Here is an 18,921-nt window from a genome sequence, read left to right as displayed (position 1 = left end):
CGTGTTACGGTGTTCGGTCAACAGTCTGAGCTGAACATTAGTTCACTTGAGATTGTAATTGGCCATTGATTGAATTCTCTTTTTAAACATTTAGCAACGAAGAAACAATCTATTAATAAACCAAAATCACATCAACTATTGTGTGGAGATCAAACCATCTTCAAACATGGTTGTTCAACCGTAACCAATAAATGTACCGGAAAATTGAATCGGCTTCAACCACACAACAATATAGGCATCTACAGTACGTATTTGGAAGCTAACTGAAACATCTCAGAGAGAGTAACGCATATATATATATGAATAGAAGTTGGGTCAACAGTCAAAAAGAACATTATAAACTCAAGCAATATAGTCTTTTATTTTTTTGGACAAACTCAAGCAATATAGTCAAATCTTTCACAAAAACATCTCATCATCCAATTTCGTTTCCTTAAACAGCTTAATCATTTATCAAAATTATGAGGTCTGCGATGTTGTTTCTGTTTTCATGTGTTATCATGTTCCTTGCTTTGAATCCAGTTCGAGGTAGTATATCAATCTTTTTTCTTTTTTCTTTTTTCTTTTTGGCTTTGATTTGTTAACTAGCATAACTTAGGAATTTGATTGAGAAATTAGTACTACAATCAATTAAAGGGAGAAATCACTACATCATAATTTTAATTTCAATTTTGTGATACCATTTGTTCATTTTTTTTTTTTTTTAAATTGACTGATGAAAAAAACAATAGAGATGGAAGCTCATAATACCAAGATGTGCAAAATCACTGGATTATGGGAGGCTCGAATCTGCACTGGTGACTATAAAGCTAGAAATGCTACATGCGCGGCAGCTTTTGCAGAGGAAAAAAAAATTGTTACTGATTGCACTTGCGAGGAGGCTAGTTCTCCTGATCTTATTTGTAGGTGTATGACTCCATGCTAAAGGTTTTAATAAAACCGTTTTATTATAATTGTATCAAAGTTATGAGCTTTGGGATAGTGTTGCATGCAAAAATATTAAGAATTTACATTTACATACATAAAAAGACTCAAGCAAACTAATATATATAAATAAATAAAAAGGAACTGATAATGAAAAAAAAACTAAAACTGAAATAAAGAAATAACAAACTCAATGTAAGGGGGGGAACTCCTGAATGTCTATGGCCCCCATAAAAGAAATGAGTTCCCAACTCATCTCTATGCAAGTTCGTAAGGTCATAATAAGTACCATGTAAATGTGTGTTATCAACTCTGGGATCAGCTAGAAACTGCAGGTGTTATTCTACCACTTGCAGGTTCTGGAAATAGCTAGCATTTCGGAATTAAACCTTCTTAGGGGAAATGACCGGAGTCCATATGCGTCTTTGTGTGTCGTCCGAAGCCGTACGAGTAAACAAAAAATAATAATTGTTATTGACTACAGTTGCAATGAGATTAGTTATTTTGATCTTTTTTGTATAGTGTGTGTGTGTGACTCCATAACTAAATCATTAACATTTACATTATGATTATTATTATCTAAGCAAACTATTATTTCTCTTAGTCTTTTTGGCAAGGACAGATTAGAGAGACATATAAATATATATATATATATATATATATATATATGTTAAAATGTTCAATTTATCTAACAATTCAATTAATTTATTAGGGATGTATAAACTGAAAATAAACTGGAAATAAATATTGTTGCTTATATTATGCTTATGTTATTCTTAGATTGTGCTTATATTATTCTTAGATTAAGCTAAAATTATGCACATTTATTTCTTTATTTTTGCTATTAAGTTATTCCGAAGACCCTGAAGCCTTCTTTCTTATTGAGAATACAAACTGATTACAGCTGAAGCTATAAACACGCTTTATATTGATTTAAAACGTGAAAAATAAAAAATTAAACTCACAGTTCCTCTAAATTAACCAAGTTGCCAATTTGGGGAGGAATCCTGCCTGAAAACTTATTTCCCTCTAGCTTCTTGCATTGAAAACAAATTTTACACGTAATTTTTGAAACAATTCAATAATGTAACAAATTTTTTTTTTTGAAATCCCTATGTAAATATATAATCCCAACAATACTATAAATTAATAATTCTCTCTCTATATATATATATAAGAAAATCCCTATGTAAATATATTTACACATATAAGAAAATTTAGAGAATATGACTTGTGCTGTTCTTTTTTCTGAAATTTACATTAATTTTTGTTAAAATCCATATTTCTAATATTTTTGTTGTATTATCTTTTGTTTGGTGTTTACTTCGATAGATGAAATTGTTAACTTTTTTTGTAATTGAGAAACTATTAATTATAACAATTAAAAAATTACCGAATTATGAAAATATCTCCATAGATTAACAATTATTAATGTATCTATAAATTCATACTCTATAAAATTAATAAATTTTCACTATTATTAATTTATAGAAGTTATACTGTATATAGCTCACAAATTATCTTACAAAACTTCTAGACGCATTGAAGCCCATTCATCTGGTATGGAACCAGTCAAGCCGGTTGAGGTTTAGGTACCTGCACCACCAATACATTACTAATTATATTTTACTGTTCAAATTAATAAGTCATCCGCACTCTGTAAATTATGACTTGATATTTATATTTTAAAAAGTGATTACTTTGTGATAATCTAAATGATATTAATGAGTATGGGTGTCTAATCAGAGTTTTGGATTGGATTCCGTTCGGATTAGGTTTAGTCACTCCGTTTTGAATTAGACTTCGGCCTTGAATGGCACCTGATTTTGGTGCAGTTTTTGGCTTTAGATTCTGTAAAATCAACTTTCTATGCCATTCACGATTTTAAGAAAAGTAGATTTCCTAGTATTTAGGAAAACCAGATTTTGGAAGATTTTAGCCATTTGTTCATAAAATCTAAAAACCACATTTTGTGGGTTTTTCAACGTGACTTTTTCTTTTTTTCTTTTTTTCTTTTTCTAATATATATTTATTCTAATTTCATTATGGAGTTCTCGATGATGATGATAGTAATTTTGCAGTAATGTGTTTTCTATATGCAATAAACGTATGTTTTTTTTCTGCATCATTGTATTTTTTTATTTTTTTAATAAAAATTATAATCATTATTTTATTATTTTTAAAATAATTATTATACATAAAAACCAAAAACTAATCAAGTCACCATTCAAGATTTTGCAAAAACTAAAATCTACAGCAAAAATCAAAAACTAAAAAAATCAAAAACCAAAATCCAAAAGCTAAAAACCAAAATCTAAAAACCAATTAAAAACCAGCAGCCATTCATAGCCTTCATCAGAATAACATGTAATTACGATATACTGTACTTACTTCTTTTCTTTTTGACATCTGTCGGAATTGTACTTACAGTAGCTTCCATACGAACCGGTTCAATTGAATCACTCCGGTCCGGTCTGCATTAAACGATGCGTTTCACTTCCCAATTTTTAATTTCACTTGTAAGTTTTTTCAGTAATTTCAATAATTCATAGTATATTTTAGCTTTTCGTCCACAATCTTTAGATAAATAAATAAAAACTATCATTGGCTCTCTATCAAGCGACACAAAAGGCGATCTTCACAACCGTTTCTGTCATTGGCTTTTACAGGCCGCCGGTATTTGCCGGTGGTTCTTCTTTATTTTTTTTATTGATTTGTTTTTCTCCTGTTTTTTTATTTGCCTTGGGAGGCAGCCAATTATATCGGAATTTTTTCCGATCTATCTCCTTTTTCTGGATGTTGGCAACGCTTGTGTTTGTGTTCACAATCGATTCTCAGTTTCATAAAAAATCGATGCCAAATTGGGAAGCAGGGGGTATTAACCGGTGTCCTCTCAAGCAAATCGTTTATGTAATTTCGATTTGGAAATGTTCATTTAGCAAGTGGAATCACTTTCGTTTCCAGCATCTTCTTCCGTTTTGGGAGGCTATTTATTCATGGTTCGTTAAAATGTATTGGTCTCCTGGCTTCACACACGACGAGCCTATTATCTTCGTGAACAATCTCTTGATTTTTTATGATGCCTGATTTCCACAATCCCCATCACTAGAAGGGATTGAGTAAAGTCCACAGAGTTTTATGGCATATCGATCGGCGATTGTGGGATCTAGGCATAACAATTCTATGGAGACTGGAAGAAATAATGCAAGAGAAGATTTTGAGTATCACCAGTGATATAAGACAACTATGGAATTTCTTCTATGAGAAGATAGGCAAGAAGGACGATGTCATAATTTTGGGATTAATTCTAGAGAGAGAAAGAAACATGTTTAATAATCTGTTGGCGAGTAAGGCTTCGTTATTCAAAGCATCGTGGAAAGTCGCTTCTCTATCGTTTTTTTATTGTTAGGTTATGTATTTGTGGATGTGTATTTTAATTTGCTCAGTATTGGTGTAATTCTAATCTATCTAACTCTTGTATAAGATTCTGAATCATTGAATGAATGAGAACGAAGTGTTAAAAAAAAATATATATATATTTTAGAAAATAGTAAAATACTATTTGTGGATATACGAAACATAATGATGATGGGAGCTATTGTTCATCATCACCTCCTGATTTATTTATTTTACTTCCTTCACAAGCATAAGAAAAGCAAATTTCATCGCATGCCTTTCTCACCATCACTGTGATCATGTAATTAACTCAATTTAAAGATATTTGGTTTAAAAAGATGTGTGATCAACTTAATCCGATAGAGATGACAAATTAAGAAACATTTGAGGTTGTTTATTCTCTTCTTAAACCTTTTCAACACCGAAAAAAATGTTTGTGTCTCTCTAATTATTCATGCCTTGGATATTAATCTTTTTATAATATCCATATATAAAATAAATAGATAAAGCTTAGGCAAACAAATTCATCATTTTGAATATCATGGCATGCGCACATAGCACGCCTAATACGTGCCTCTGTTTCAACCCAAGTGATAGATTTTGGACCACACCAAGACTCGTTTGTCCATTTGGTTAAGCCTTAACCAAAATCACATTATAAACCGGGGATGACACCAGGATCAGAACCATGGACTCCAGTTATATTTCAACTTTTATTCGCAATTCTATTGTTTTGGGATTAATTTGTATCTTTGATTTACATCGACGAATAGTAAATTCTATTAGAGATCTGTCAATCAAGCCCAAAAAAGGGTTTATCAGTCAATGTACCGGCCTAACCACTCCCATAGATAACCAAAATCACATATCCAAACATGGTTTTACATTTGGTACAATTTCACAGTATCAAGTATGGCAATCTGGTTTTGATTAATCAACAGTACCAAGCAATGTACCGGAAATTGAAACCATAATATTTACCCCCTCCATCTCCAAATAATGCCTATTTAAACCGGACATAACACAACGCTTCTCCACACCTCAAGTAAAATGGAAGCAAACACTCTGTTCTTTCTAAAAGCTCTTCTTCTTCTCTGTTTTAATGTATGCTTCACATTAGCTTCAGACCCTGATCCGATCCAAGACTTCTGTATACCGAAACCTATGACATCTCCTCATCATGACCATCACTTCTCTACCAACCTCCCTTGCAAAAACTCCTCCGAAGTAACCACCGAAGATTTTGTCTTTTCCGGTCTAAAAACCGCTGGGAACTTTACTGAGACGGGGTTCGCCACCCTGCCTGTAAGCCCGACAAACTTCCCGGGACTTAACACATTAGGCTTGTCGTTTGTCAGGGCTGATCTCAAACCCGGATCCATAAACCCGCCACATTACCATCCACGGGCCACAGAAGTAGCTCACTTGGTTAAAGGACGGGTTTACTCCGGTTTTGTTGACTCGAACAATAAGGTTTACGCCAAAGTGATGGAAGAAGGAGAAATGATGGTTTACCCAAAAGGGCTTGTACATTTTCAGATGAACGTCGGAGATGTTACGGCCACTATCCTCGCTGGACTAAATAGCCAAAGCCCTGGGATTCAGAAGATACCGTCGGTGGTTTTTGGGTCAGGGATCAATGAGGAGTTGCTTATGAAAGCTTTTGGGATGAGTATTAAGCAGATTGGTACGTTGAAGAAAAGATTTGATCCTGTCATGTCTAATGAACATTGATGTTTTCTCTTAAGGGGATTATTATATGGAACTTGTTAAGTTATTTATCTTTAAGTAATCGTTCTTGATCACTTTATTATTTATATTTTTGACCCCAAATACGGTCGTCTTTATGCATGTTGATAGTTTCTTTCTACATGAAATTATTATTGATTGACCTATATTAAGTTTGGTAACATCACTCACCAGCTTTGTAATTTGACAACTCCAATCCACAAAATATATCAAAACCAATGCCGGTTTCTTTTTTATAAGGCTCTTAAGGTTACAAACCTTCTCAAATATATTGTGATGCTAACTATATTACTATAATTTTCAACCTATATGTGAGAAACAGAGTGGTTCACAGTTCACATTCTTTTCGACTTGATCGGTAACCTCAGTCTCATAGAGGTATAGACCTTAACTAAGTTCCAACTGAATCTATAAATCTTGGCCTTTTCAGGCTGCAAGCATCTTTAAAAAACCTTTAAAGAATTTGCAGCGTGTTGAACATCTTCAATAAGTAGAGAAGTAAAGGGAAAGTTCCTTTACTTGGAAGCTACATTTCCAGCAATAGAAACCAGCTCTGAGCATATTGCAACGCTGCGTTCCATTCTTTGGTCTACTCATTGGTTGAAACCCTCTTTTTCGTATAGAGGTTTTCCTCACATAACAGACGTAATTATTAAACCCGGTATTTATACTATACGGTATCGATTTAGTTGCTAATATTGTACCGGGAATTTCGGTTCAATTAGATTTTCTATAAACTCAACATCACATTCCCTCCACATTCACAAACTATTTTAATGGATCAGTCACGGCAAAGCACGACGGCGTCTCAGCCACCGGAAACACCGCCCCAGCCATCGGATTCGGCTTCCAAACCATCGGCTTCATCACAGATTCAACAACCTCCTTCCACGAATCCAAGCTCCTCCTACATTTCCTCAATTCCTTCTTCCCCAACTCCACCACCACCGTCGCTCAATCCAAACCCTAATCCTCCTCAATACACGCGCCCGGTGACATCTCCAGCGACTCAACAGCAACAGAACATCCCCCAGCCTTTGGGGCGACCTCCTCCGCCGGCGTACTCGAGACCATGGCAACAACACTCCTCTTACACTCACTTCTCCTCCGCTTCGTCGCCATTGTTATCTTCCTCATCAGCTCCGGCCTCTTCTTCTTCTTCTTCGTCATCTTTACCTATTACTGGGCAACAAAGAGGTGGCATGGCGATTGGCGTTCCAGCTTCCCCAATTCCGAGTCCTTCTCCTTCTCCTTCACCTTCCCAGCATTCGCCTTCTGCTTTTCCCGGCTCTTTTGGGCAGCAATACGGCGGATTAGGTCGTGGAACTGTCGGAATGTCAGAAGCTACGTCCAATACAAGTGTCCCGCAGGTGAAATCTTTCACTATATTTCAGAGAATTGTGTTTGTTATAGCTTATGTAGAATTCAGAAGATACAAGAAAAATACTAACTTTTGTGTGTGTGTGTGTGTTCAGGTTAGGATGATGCAAGGAACTCAGGGAATTGGGATGATGGGGACACTTGGCTCAGGTTCACAAATAAGACCGAGTGGGATGGCTCAGCACCAACAGAGACCAACTCAATCGTCTCTAAGGCCAGCTACTTCCCCAACTACCCAGTCTCCTGTTACCCAAGTATGTATTTTTGACGCTTCTTGCCATTGTGCCTTGACAATTAGGAAGTTCGGCTTTGTGACTCATTGCTAATAGCAAAGTTTGCCTTATATGAGGTGGGAATGATTATTCACCTCATTAGCTTAAAACTTTTGAAGTATTAACAATCTGTTTTGGTCACTTTCTTTAGTTTGTTAATTACTCAAGTGTTCTGGTTGCTGGATAGAGCTTTAGGTGAATGTTACTTGGTCATAGAGATACATCAGAGCTTAATTTATGTAGTAACGTTGAGCCACCTAACCTTGCATATCCTTATTTTGTAAGTTCAGTTGGTTCATTGACCAGCATCAATCTTTCGTTGCTATTTTGTATAACTCTTTCGTCATTCGTCTTTTGATTTCGTTTGACAGAACTCTTCATGAACTTTGTACGCACACTTATATTTTATTTTTGGCAGAACTTTCAAGGACATAGCCTTATGAGACCTTCACCCATTGGTTCTCCTAGTGTTCAATCTACTAGTGCAGCACAACAAAGCTTGCAAGCCATTAATCAACCGTGGTTATCATCTACTCCCCAAGGGAAGCCGCCTTTGCCACCCCCTACGTATAGACCACAAGTAAATTCTCCCTCCATGCAACAAAGACCTCATCTTCCTCAACAACAACATCTTTCCACGTCAGCGTCAACTTCACAGCCTCAGCAACAACAATCTCAACAACTACATCAGCCTCAAGAGCAGCTTCAACAACTTAGATCTCCGCAGCAGCCTTTACCTCACCCACATCAGCCAACCCGGGTCCAAGGGTCTGTAAATCAGAAAGTTACTTCTCCGGTAATGCCAAGCCAGCCTCCGGTGGCTCAACCAGGAAACCAAGTTTCTGCAGAGAATGAGGCATCTGATGATCGTATCCTGGGGAAACGAAGTATCCATGAGTTACTTCAGCAGGTATCCACTTACCTATCTTTATTTTCTCAACTTCGGGTAATCCATTTTGCATGTTGACTATGGAATAGATTAGTATTTGCACTCTCACGCTTAATTCTCACTTAGTGTATGATTGATAACTACCACTTGGATAGATAAGAATAAAATAGAAGAGGCCGTGAGTGATCATGCCATGGTGACTTTGAACAGATTTAGTAATAACATATATCTATAGTTATAGGTTTCACGTTTATGGTGATTGCACTCAATCTCTCTGCATGATATCCATTGATTTATTTCTCTGAATTTAAAAATGCCTTGCCTATCCACAGATTGATCCGTCAGAGAAATTGGACCCTGAGGTTGAAGACATCCTTGCTGATATTGCTGAAGATTTTGTAGAGTCAGTAAGTAGCTCACACCACATTGTTTCCAACATTTCTGTCCTCTGATGAGTTTTCTTTTCTAAGTCCTGCTCGTCGTGTTTCTTTTTATCCAGATCACAACTTTTAGTTGTTCTTTAGCCAAACATAGAAAGTCAGATACTCTAGAGGCTAAGGACATCCTGCTCCATGTTGGTTCGTTCTGGTTATTGTCTTCTCATTTCTTTCATTTCCTTTCCAGTCACGATGATTAATTTCTTGTTGGTACCTTTTCTCCTTAAATGTAGAAAGAAACTGGAATATCAGGCCTCCTGGTTTTAGCAGTGATGAGTTCAAGACATTTCGAAAGCCAGTAAGAATTGGCATTTTTTTTCTTTTTCTTTTCTGTCAGTTCATCCAATTTTCAAGATAGTTCCTAACTTCTCTAGTTGTTTCCTTGGATAATGTTTTGCAGCTGACAACAGATATTCACAAAGAGCGACTTGCCGCTGTAAGTTTTAAGTATAAGCACAATTGATTTTAAATACCTCAGCAGTCAGTTTTAGATTAAAGTAATGACTAGAAGAGAATTGAAGATTTTTGTTGTTGGTTTTGAAGATAAAGAAGTCTGTCACAGCAACGGAAGCAGCAAACGCCAGGAATGCGTTCGGGAGAGGCGGTCAGGCAAAGACACCTGCTAATCCCTTGGCTTCAACTTTCAATCACTGATGTATTAGGTTAACCCTCGAATCGTGCTTGGTAGGAAATTTTCATTAAAGAGTACGAATGTTGTAAAACCCATTTTGTACCGTATCTAGATGTCAGTCCAAGATACAAGCATGGAGGCCAGTCTGGATCTTAATTTTAACCATTTGTAAACAATCTTACTACCTTATGGGATTGAATTGGTTCAATGTTTTGCAAAGCACAAAAGTGTCTGAATTGAGAGATGAGACGCATATCTAGTGGTTATGAAACGGGAAGTCAGTATTATCCATTAATGATTAAACAGATTCTTCTCATACAGTTGAATCTTCCAAAGCTTTGATCAATTTTACAGTTTTACTGATGTGTGGACATTTGGTGGAGTCCACACAAAAACTCTTGGGGTACAACTTTTACTTCATTATCCCTTTTAGCCTTCAACGATCTTCACCGGCGTCCTGCAAAATAAAATTGAAAAGAAAGCTTTCAAGGCATGTTCTTTCGATCAAGTTTACCGGGGTTTAGTTGATTGATCTCACATACCCGAAAGGACTCTGCTTGATTGATAACAGCTCAATGTCAAGCTGCAAATGAAAGGTAACATAAATGAACACAACTTTAGGAGCCAACAAAGATCTATTAAACTTGGTTACCTCTATCGTTGCATTTGGAGGAATCTCTTGCACTCCTTTCTTCCCATAAGCCAGCTCAGGAGGAACAATCACTAATCTCTGTATATAAAGTTCAAGAGGGTCAGCAGAACAAAACTTTGAGTGACCTGCCTTTTGTGAAAGCTTTGGTTTCAAGAACTAACCTGACCACCTACACGCATCCCTTCAACACCAAGATCAAGTCCTTTCAGAACATTGCCTCTCTCTGATTGTCCAACGTCAAACCCGTAAGGCTGCAAAAACACTCTTTGTTATCAGTAAACGATCCTTCCATATTCAAATATAGTAATGGATTCTGTGAGATAGATAGCCTTATATACTGACCGTTCCACCTCCAACACCAAGTCCTTGCCGACTTGTCATGAACGTTATCCCTTTCCATTTTGCAACATAGTGAACCTGCAACACAATACTTGGGTTAAGCATCAACGCTTGTTAAAGCTGTTGCATTTTTACATTGTCCGAAGTTAACCAGGAAACGTATTCACAACCGTACTGCGACCCGAGATCCTTTCACAGCCTCTGCTCCATTGCCAACTTTTATATCATAGTACCTGCAATAGAATTAACAGAAACCAAACTTGTGGTTATTTCGATAAAGACTTGATTTTTCAATCCTTTTTGGCGTAAGATGATGCATGCATTGGATTAAGGACTTAAAGGCAGGGAGGCTAGTTCTAAAACATTTAAAATGTCTCATAAAAGCTGTTTTCAACCTAACTAATGAGAAATAACACTAGTATGTAGGAAAAGGAGAAATGTACGGACTTGAGACCATTGGGAAGAGTCGTGAAGTCGCTTTCAGGTAACTTGGAAGCACGTAGCTGCAGAGAATGGTATGTAAGAGATTGATATTGAGTCAAGAACACAATGTATGTATAGCAGTATAGTCCTATAGATATCTATTATTGCTTACAGCTCTTCTGCTGGTGCTTACGGCCTCGGCTGAATCAGTTAACAACATCCCAGAACCTGTGTAATTTGTGATTCAGGCAAAACAACTTCTTAAGGATTCATTCACTGATTCAAAGCTATAGCTTAAGTGGTAAATGAGCCGAGAACTAAAAGAAAAAGCATCTAACCGGAAGCGAGGAGACATCCAAGCAAAACCCTTCTCCCTTCATAGCTCACCGGCGCCGGAGAATCAACCGTCTCTGATCTGATGATCTTTTCACCGCCGGGAGAAGGCAACGAGCACCGGTACGGTTTGGATTGCCTTTTTCCTGCAAATTGCAAAACAATGTTTTGCTTACTTGGTTCAAAAACATACAAGTAAGTGCTTAGTACACGTAATTGAGAGAGAGAGAGAGAGAGATAACATAAAGTGTACTTGATGTAAAAGGAACGGAGGAAGATAAAGAGTGATGGAGAGGGTGAACAAGTTTCATCGTTAAGATCATTGTTGTTTCAACGTTTTTGTGTAAGTTCACTGATTCTTTTGTCTAACAACAAAAGAAACTGACTGATGATTCTTGCGGTGTGCCCTTAACTGTGTGTGTGACAGAGCAAAGGGATAAAATTGGAATTCTCATCCACTAGTTCTCTAGATTTTAGATTCTCTCAAGTCACCCATTTGTTTACAACCAAACCTTATATATAAATAAATAAAAACCTCTTCTGTTTTTTTTGGCTTAAAAAATTGATATTTTAAAACCTATAATTCCTACAATGTATTTAATCAGTTTTGAACAATTGTTTTTGTCTTTCCAATATTATAAATTTATGATGATCCACCAATTGCGACCGTAGTAGATATTAAATATGCAAATAGTGTACATTTGGATGATAGTGATTAATGGGAAAAAACCCGAAAAATATGTCATCTACTTTTTTTTGGCCGTTTAATTCATTTTATTATATTTCCCAAAAAATACATGGTTTAATTTCCGTTGTCTTTAAAACTTTCATTTAATTAATAACGGTAGATTCATACTTCCGATATAACGATTGTTAACTCTAATGACAGAAATGTTAACTAGGATTAAAATATAATTCCACGTGGTTAATTAGAGGAAACTAAAGACATTGTTGCCCTCTTCTTCTTCCCCCAAATCGTTTTCGAGTTTTAGAACTCTAGAACCCTAAAAGCGATTTTTTTTCTCAAACTTCAAATCCAGAATTCCTTTGATTGCGATGATAGTTGTCGTCTGAGTAGTTGCGGTTCTGGTTGATTGTGTGGTGTGTTCGTTGCAAGAATCGACTGAGAGAGGAGGTATGAAACCGTTGTTAATTTCAATTGTAATGTTTAGGATTTTAGGGTTCAACTAGAAATCGATTTAGGAGAAGAAGAAGAGGGCAACAATGTCTTTAGTTCCCTCTAATTAACCACGTGAGTTATATTTTAATCCTATTTAATATTTCCGTCATTAGAGTTAACAGTCGTTACGTCGTAAGTATGGATCTACCGTTATTAATTAAATGAAGGATTTTAAAGACAACAAAAATTAAACTAAGTATTTTTTTGAAAAATTTAATAATTAGAGGAATTAAACTGCCAAAAAAAATTAAATAATCTATTTTCGGGTTTTTTCCCTTTTTTTGGTTCGTTGTAATAAATGTATCCGGTTAAATCCATATAACGACGAAAAAAAGTCATGTTTAATGTTTGGTGAGAACCGGTTAAAAACCAAACCGGGTCACGGGTAGTTTTGTTGTTGTTCTTATAAGAGCCGCCACTTATTAGCTCGCTCTCTCCCTCTGTATCTCTTTCTCTCTTTCTATAAACCCAGAGCCGCCATGGATTCCGTCCGGCTTCCAACGGCTCCATCCTCTCTCCGTAGCCACATTCCCCTGCCTTCAAAACCTGTGATCGGAGTCACTCACTTCTCTCGATCTCGTATCCCAGTCGCAGTTTTGTCTCGAGACGACACATCTATGGCTCCACCGCCTCCGATGGCTCCTCTGCCACGTCTCAAGGTCTCTCCGAACTCGTTGCAATACCCTGCCGGTTACCTCGGTGCTGTACCAGAACGTACGAACGATCCCGAGGACGGAAGCATCGCGGAAGCTATGGAGTATTTGACGAATATACTGTCTACTAAGGTTTACGACGTCGCCATTGAGTCACCACTTCAATTGGCTAAGAAGCTTTCTAAGAGGTTAGGTGTTAAAATGCTTCTTAAAAGAGAAGACTTGCAACCTGTAAGTTAATAAAGCTTCTCCCTTTTTTAAAAGTCTCGAGATTTATACATTTTTGGCTGAATCATGTATGGAAATAGAGGTTACATTTGAGATTTATGTCTTGAGACTGAGTGGTGGATGTATATGTTTTAGGTTTTCTCGTTTAAGCTTCGTGGAGCTTACAATATGATGGTGAAACTACCAGCAGATCAGTTGGCAAAAGGAGTTATCTGCTCCTCAGCTGGAAACCATGCTCAAGGAGTTGCTTTATCTGCTAGGAAACTCGGCTGCAGTGCTCTGATTTATATGCCTGAAACAACCCCAGAGATCAAGGTAATGTTTCAATTTTTAAGATTTCTCTATGTGTCTTGGATCATATCTCTGAAGTTTAGTATCTGATTGTCTTCTGGGATTGAACACAGTGGAAATCTGTTGAGGAGTTGGGTGCAACGGTTGTTCGTAAGGGGGATACGTATGATGATGCACAAGCACATGCTAAGGAACGAGCTTTAGCAGAGGGTCTAACGTTTATACCTCCTTTTGATCACCCGGATGTTATTGCTGGACAAGGGACTATTGGGATGGAGATCACTCGTCAGGCTAAGGGTCCATTACATGCTATATTTGTGCCAGTTGGTGGTGGTGGTTTAATAGCTGGTATTGCTGCTTATGTGAAGAGGGTTGCTCCCGAGGTACTGTTTCTAACAGTGATTGTTTCTACAGTGTCACCATGGTTCTGTTCTTGTTACTAACAGCTAGCTGGGACAAAATCTGACAGTTTCATTGAGAATTGAGTTCCTTTTGTTGTCTAGATCTGTAGCTTCTGTTTCTTACTGTGACTTCGGGGTTGTGCAGGTGAAGATCATTGGTGTAGAACCAGCTGATGCAAATGCAATGGCGTTGTCGCTGCATCACGGTGAGAGAGTGATATTGGACAAGGTTGGGGGTTTTGCTGATGGTGTTGCAGTTAAAGAAGTTGGTGAAGAGACTTTTCGTATAAGCAGAAATCTAATGGATGGTGTAGTTCTTGTCACTCGTGATGCTATTTGTGCATCAATAAAGGTACGGTACTGTCCTTGATTCGTTATCTCTTGTGGTATGGTGTTTTAAAATGTAGATATTCTTATACTTGTTTCTACAGGATATGTTTGAGGAGAAACGGAACATATTGGAACCAGCAGGTGCTCTCGCGATCGCTGGAGCTGAGGCATACTGTAAATATTATGGCCTAAAGGACGTGAATGTCGTAGCCATAACCAGTGGTGCAAACATGAACTTTGACAAGCTAAGGATGGTGACAGAACTCGCCAATGTCGGTAGGCAACAGGAGGCTGTTCTTGCTACTCTCATGCCGGAAAAACCTGGAAGCTTTAAGCAATTCTGTGAACTGGTGTGTGTTTTGTATTATAGCATATAGAAGTTAATCCCAGTACAGAGGGCATCTAATACAAAACATTGATGGGTGCAGGTTGGACCAGTGAACATAACCGAGTTCAAATATAGATGTAGCACAGAAAAGGAGGCTGTTGTATTATACAGGTAAGTGTGGAATTAACTTTTCTTCCGAGTAGTTTATTTGTCCTCAAATCCGCACAATTTTTGTGTACTGTTTGTCTAGTGTTGGAGTTCACACAGCCGATGAGCTCAAAGCACTACAGAATAGAATGGAATGCTCTCAACTTAAAACTGTCAATCTCACAACCAGTGACTTAGTGAAAGATCACCTGCGTTACTTGGTGCGTCCTTGATCGATTTCTCTCTGTGCTTAATTCTCCTTTATGATTACCACATTTCCGATTCATTTCCATTGATTGATATGTGAATCACACTTTATACATATCAAGATGGGTGGAAGATCAAGTGTTGAAGACGAGGTTCTATGCCGGTTCACCTTTCCCGAGAGACCTGGTGCTCTAATGAACTTCTTGGACTCTTTGAGTCCACGGTGGAACATCAGCCTTTTCCATTACCGTGGACAGGTTTGTTTCACAATTCACCATTTCATCGTAAAAAATGTTTTAATGGAACTTTCAGTCTGGTGCTTACTATACAATCTTTCCTTGTTTTTAAAAAAGGGTGAGACGGGCGCGAATGTGCTGGTGGGGATCCAAGTGCCCGAGCAAGAAATGGGGGAATTTAAAGACCGAGCTAACGCTCTTGGATATGACTACTTCTTGGTAAGTGATGACGACTACTTTCAGCTTCTGATGCACTGAGTTAGAAGCTGTGATGGATAATCTAAATCCCAGGAAGAAGTAGAAGAACACATCAGAGTCTTCCTCCTGATTAGGTTGTTCTTGAGCTACTTTTGTCTGTTTTTACTCGGGTCTGTACGTTTAGTACGGGCCTCTGTCACCGTAGTAGTTGAGTGAGTAACCTTTATTTATTTGCTACATATGTATAACTCTGTAGACCTTGGGATACCTTTGGGTTTCACCAAGTAATTTGAGGCTAGCCTCCCAATAAAAAGTAGTTTTCTAGTGTTTTGAATATGTTATGCAGATTTTGAAAAGACATTAAACTACTTTCTGGTAGAGAATAAGACAAAAGAGAACGATGAGCCGATGAGGTGTTAAAAGCAGAGATAAAACGTAACTTTGCATCAAAAAGTATAACTAAGAAAAAATGCGCTTGAGCTCTTCTTGTAAACACTAAATAAATTTGACTTTTTCACGTTTTTCGGATGTATATGAAACGAGACATGATTGGTAGTAAATGTTGTTCATCTGTCTAGTTGTAGTTGTAGTCGTCAGACTCTTATGATGTTCTTAAAAACTTGGTGATTGTTTTTTTCAATGAGGCAAAGACTAACAAGGGTTTGCCTCTATCTAGCTTTTTAGGCTCAGTTTACAGCCTAATCTTGTTTAAGTACCAAATCCATCATTTTTTTGTTGTCACCGGCAAAAAAAGTCACAATCATTAGTTTATTACGCGGTTAACCACATACTTGTATTCCGTTAAAAAAAACACTAAATTGATTATATCTCTTTTTAATTAAACTATTTTAATAATGATAGATATTTTTATTTTCTATGCAGATTTGTATGATTGTTGAAAATAGGTGTTTAAATAAAGAGTGTTTTTTGAATATGGTTTTACTGAAAACATTAAGAAAAATAAAAATATAGAGATATTATGATGCAGATTTGTATGTTTATTGAAAGAGGTTTAAATAAAGAGTGTCTTTTTAATTTAAACATGTTTTTAGATATTTATTTAATTAAAAATGATGAATCATTAAGAAAAAAAATCTTATGAAAAAAATGTAGGTTGGGATTGGATTTAATAATGTCAGAAAGAAAGAAAAGTAAAACAGTGGCCAAAAGAAACAAAAGGCAGCTCCATTGTTTTGTCCAAAACCAGCCCCTTGGTTTAGTTTTAGGCCTTCGTTTGTAATCCCAAAAAGGAAACAAAATTAAAAACCACAAAAACCATGGGCAGTTTTCAGATGGGTATCCCTTTCCCCCAAAACCATCTGCTCTCCTTTTCCTCTACTCTCTCTCTCTCCTCCTCCTCCTTTTGACTCCCAAATCCTAAAACCGCTTCATAAAAATCTACGTCTACAACACAACTAAACTATCGTAACTTCATAAGTAAGAAGAAGTCGAAGATAGTATTACTACCAATTCTTGTCGGAATTCTCTTACTTGGTCGGGAATTCGAATTCTTTCGCATCTTTTTATTTTGGGGTTTATGAGAATTCTCGAAATTTGGGTTTGATTCTCTACCTTATCTACAATTTGTTGCAAAATTTTCAATTTTTTTTGTTTTGTTTCTCCAATTTTAGGGTTTCAGAGTTTGATGGAATCGAATGTGATGTTTTCTGGGTTTAGCCCAAGAATGCTTAGCTTAGAAATGCCGCAGAATCAACAAAATCCAACAGTTCATCAATTCCAGCATCCTCATCCTTACACCAACTCCGGCGATCAGCAAACTCAGCCACCGATTAAACAACCTTTATACCCACCATACGCCTCAGCTCCTTCTAAACCCAAACAATTGTCACCCATCAGCGGCGGTTGCAACGGAGACGACGAAGATCGCGGTTCAGGTTCCGGGTCGGGTTGTAACCCTGAAGACAGCGCGGGAACCGACGGGAAGAGGAAACTGTCACAGTGGCATCGGATGAAATGGACGGACACGATGGTTCGGCTTCTGATCATGGCAGTGTTCTACATCGGCGACGAAGCTGGTTTGAACGATCCAATCGACGTCAAGAAAAAGAGTAGCGGCGGCGGTGGAGGAGGAGGGATGTTGCAGAAGAAAGGGAAGTGGAAGTCGGTGTCGAAAGCTATGGTGGAGAAAGGTTTCTCTGTTTCACCGCAACAGTGTGAAGACAAGTTCAATGATTTGAACAAAAGGTACAAGAGAGTTAACGACATCCTCGGTAAAGGCATCGCTTGTCGTGTCGTTGAGAATCAAGGGTTGTTAGAGAGTATGGATCATCTCACTCCCAAGTTGAAAGATGAAGTCAAGAAGCTGCTTAACTCTAAGCATCTCTTCTTTAGAGAGATGTGTGCTTACCACAACAGTTGTGGTCATCTCGGTGGTCACGACCAACAGCAACCGCCGCAACAGAATCCGGTTTCGGTTTCGGTTCCGGTTCAGCAGAACTGTTTTCATTCGGCGGAAGCGGGGAAAATGGCGAGAATCGCGGAGCGTGGGGAGGTGGAGGTAGAGTCGGATATGGCGGAGGATTCGGAGTCGGAGTCAGAGATGGAGGAATCAGATGAGGAGGAAGAAGAAGAGACGAAGAAGAAGCGGAGGAGGGTGCTGACGACGGCGGTGAAGCGGTTAAGGGAAGAAGCGGCGCGTGTAATGGAAGATGTTGGGAAGAGCGTGTGGGAGAAGAAAGAGTGGATGAGGAGAAAGATGTTGGAGGTAGAGGAGAAGAAGATTGGGTATGAGTGGGAAGGGGTTGAGATGGAGAAGCAGAGAGTGAAGTGGTTGAGATATAGGAGCAAGAAAGAGAGAGAGATGGAGAAAGCTAAGCTTGATAATCAGAGACGGAGGCTTGAGGCGGAGAGGATGGTTTTGATGTTACGGCGGAGTGAGATTGAGTTGAATGAGTTACAGTCTTCGGCTAAACGGGTTGACCCGAGTTCCACCGCCACCAGATGATGTTGATTAATGATGTGTTTATTATGGTTATAGTTTTTTTTTTTAGTGTTTTAGGATTTGGTGTTTTTGGATTTAGATTTGTAACTTTTTTAGCTTTTTTCCTAGTGTGGAGGATGTTACTTGTTAGGATTCAGACACTATTAATCAGCATATTAAAATCAGTTAATTTGGTAAAGTGGAAGGAAACATACTCAGTAGGCAAAAAAGAAGTCCTTTATCAGCAAATTGGTTAGCACAACATGTGTAGATTCCATTAGACGTTTAACTGTGGAGTATGCGGATATAGACAAGTACGTTAAATTTGGTAAGCAACACGTACAAACGTTTCGAAT

At 37.6% G+C, this 18,921-nt stretch overlaps 5 protein-coding genes across 5 annotated transcripts; 4 read left to right on the top strand and 1 right to left on the bottom strand.

The window, feature by feature from the left end:
- Window positions 5,349–6,215, top strand: LOC104759262 (germin-like protein subfamily 3 member 2). Its single transcript, XM_010482239.2, has one exon. It carries the CDS (start codon window positions 5,371–5,373, stop codon window positions 6,052–6,054), a length of 684 nt encoding a protein of 227 aa, XP_010480541.1. The 5' UTR covers window positions 5,349–5,370; the 3' UTR covers window positions 6,055–6,215.
- Window positions 6,846–9,886, top strand: LOC104759057 (transcription initiation factor TFIID subunit 12). Its single transcript, XM_010482062.2, has 8 exons — window positions 6,846–7,439; window positions 7,545–7,703; window positions 8,140–8,631; window positions 8,943–9,017; window positions 9,110–9,188; window positions 9,281–9,345; window positions 9,448–9,483; window positions 9,591–9,886. Exons 1-8 carry the CDS (start codon window positions 6,846–6,848, stop codon window positions 9,699–9,701), a joined length of 1,611 nt encoding a protein of 536 aa, XP_010480364.1. The 3' UTR covers window positions 9,702–9,886.
- On the bottom strand, window positions 9,942–11,903 carry LOC104759158 (peptidyl-prolyl cis-trans isomerase FKBP16-4, chloroplastic). Its single transcript, XM_010482151.2, has 10 exons — window positions 11,679–11,903; window positions 11,431–11,571; window positions 11,265–11,320; window positions 11,117–11,172; window positions 10,845–10,902; window positions 10,673–10,747; window positions 10,492–10,581; window positions 10,331–10,408; window positions 10,221–10,261; window positions 9,942–10,135 (listed from the first exon to the last, which is right to left on the bottom strand). The coding sequence occupies exons 1-10, from the start codon at window positions 11,746–11,748 to the stop codon at window positions 10,108–10,110; spliced, it is 693 nt and encodes a 230-aa protein (XP_010480453.1). The 5' UTR covers window positions 11,749–11,903; the 3' UTR covers window positions 9,942–10,107.
- LOC104758958 (threonine dehydratase biosynthetic, chloroplastic) lies at window positions 13,031–15,960 on the top strand. The gene is made up of 9 exons (XM_010481966.2): window positions 13,031–13,489; window positions 13,622–13,801; window positions 13,891–14,160; window positions 14,324–14,530; window positions 14,610–14,858; window positions 14,937–15,007; window positions 15,087–15,204; window positions 15,313–15,447; window positions 15,544–15,960. The coding sequence occupies exons 1-9, from the start codon at window positions 13,085–13,087 to the stop codon at window positions 15,682–15,684; spliced, it is 1,776 nt and encodes a 591-aa protein (XP_010480268.1). The 5' UTR covers window positions 13,031–13,084; the 3' UTR covers window positions 15,685–15,960.
- On the top strand, window positions 16,849–18,764 carry LOC104758866. The gene is made up of 2 exons (XM_010481862.2): window positions 16,849–17,118; window positions 17,256–18,764. Exon 2 carries the CDS (start codon window positions 17,270–17,272, stop codon window positions 18,587–18,589), a length of 1,320 nt encoding a protein of 439 aa, XP_010480164.1. The 5' UTR covers window positions 16,849–17,118; window positions 17,256–17,269; the 3' UTR covers window positions 18,590–18,764.

This window comes from Camelina sativa, chromosome 1 (genome assembly GCF_000633955.1).
Source record: "Camelina sativa cultivar DH55 chromosome 1, Cs, whole genome shotgun sequence".
Lineage (NCBI taxonomy): Eukaryota > Viridiplantae > Streptophyta > Magnoliopsida > Brassicales > Brassicaceae > Camelina > Camelina sativa.
Note: the sequence above shows the minus strand (reverse complement) of the source record. Positions and strands in the feature narration are given on the sequence as shown.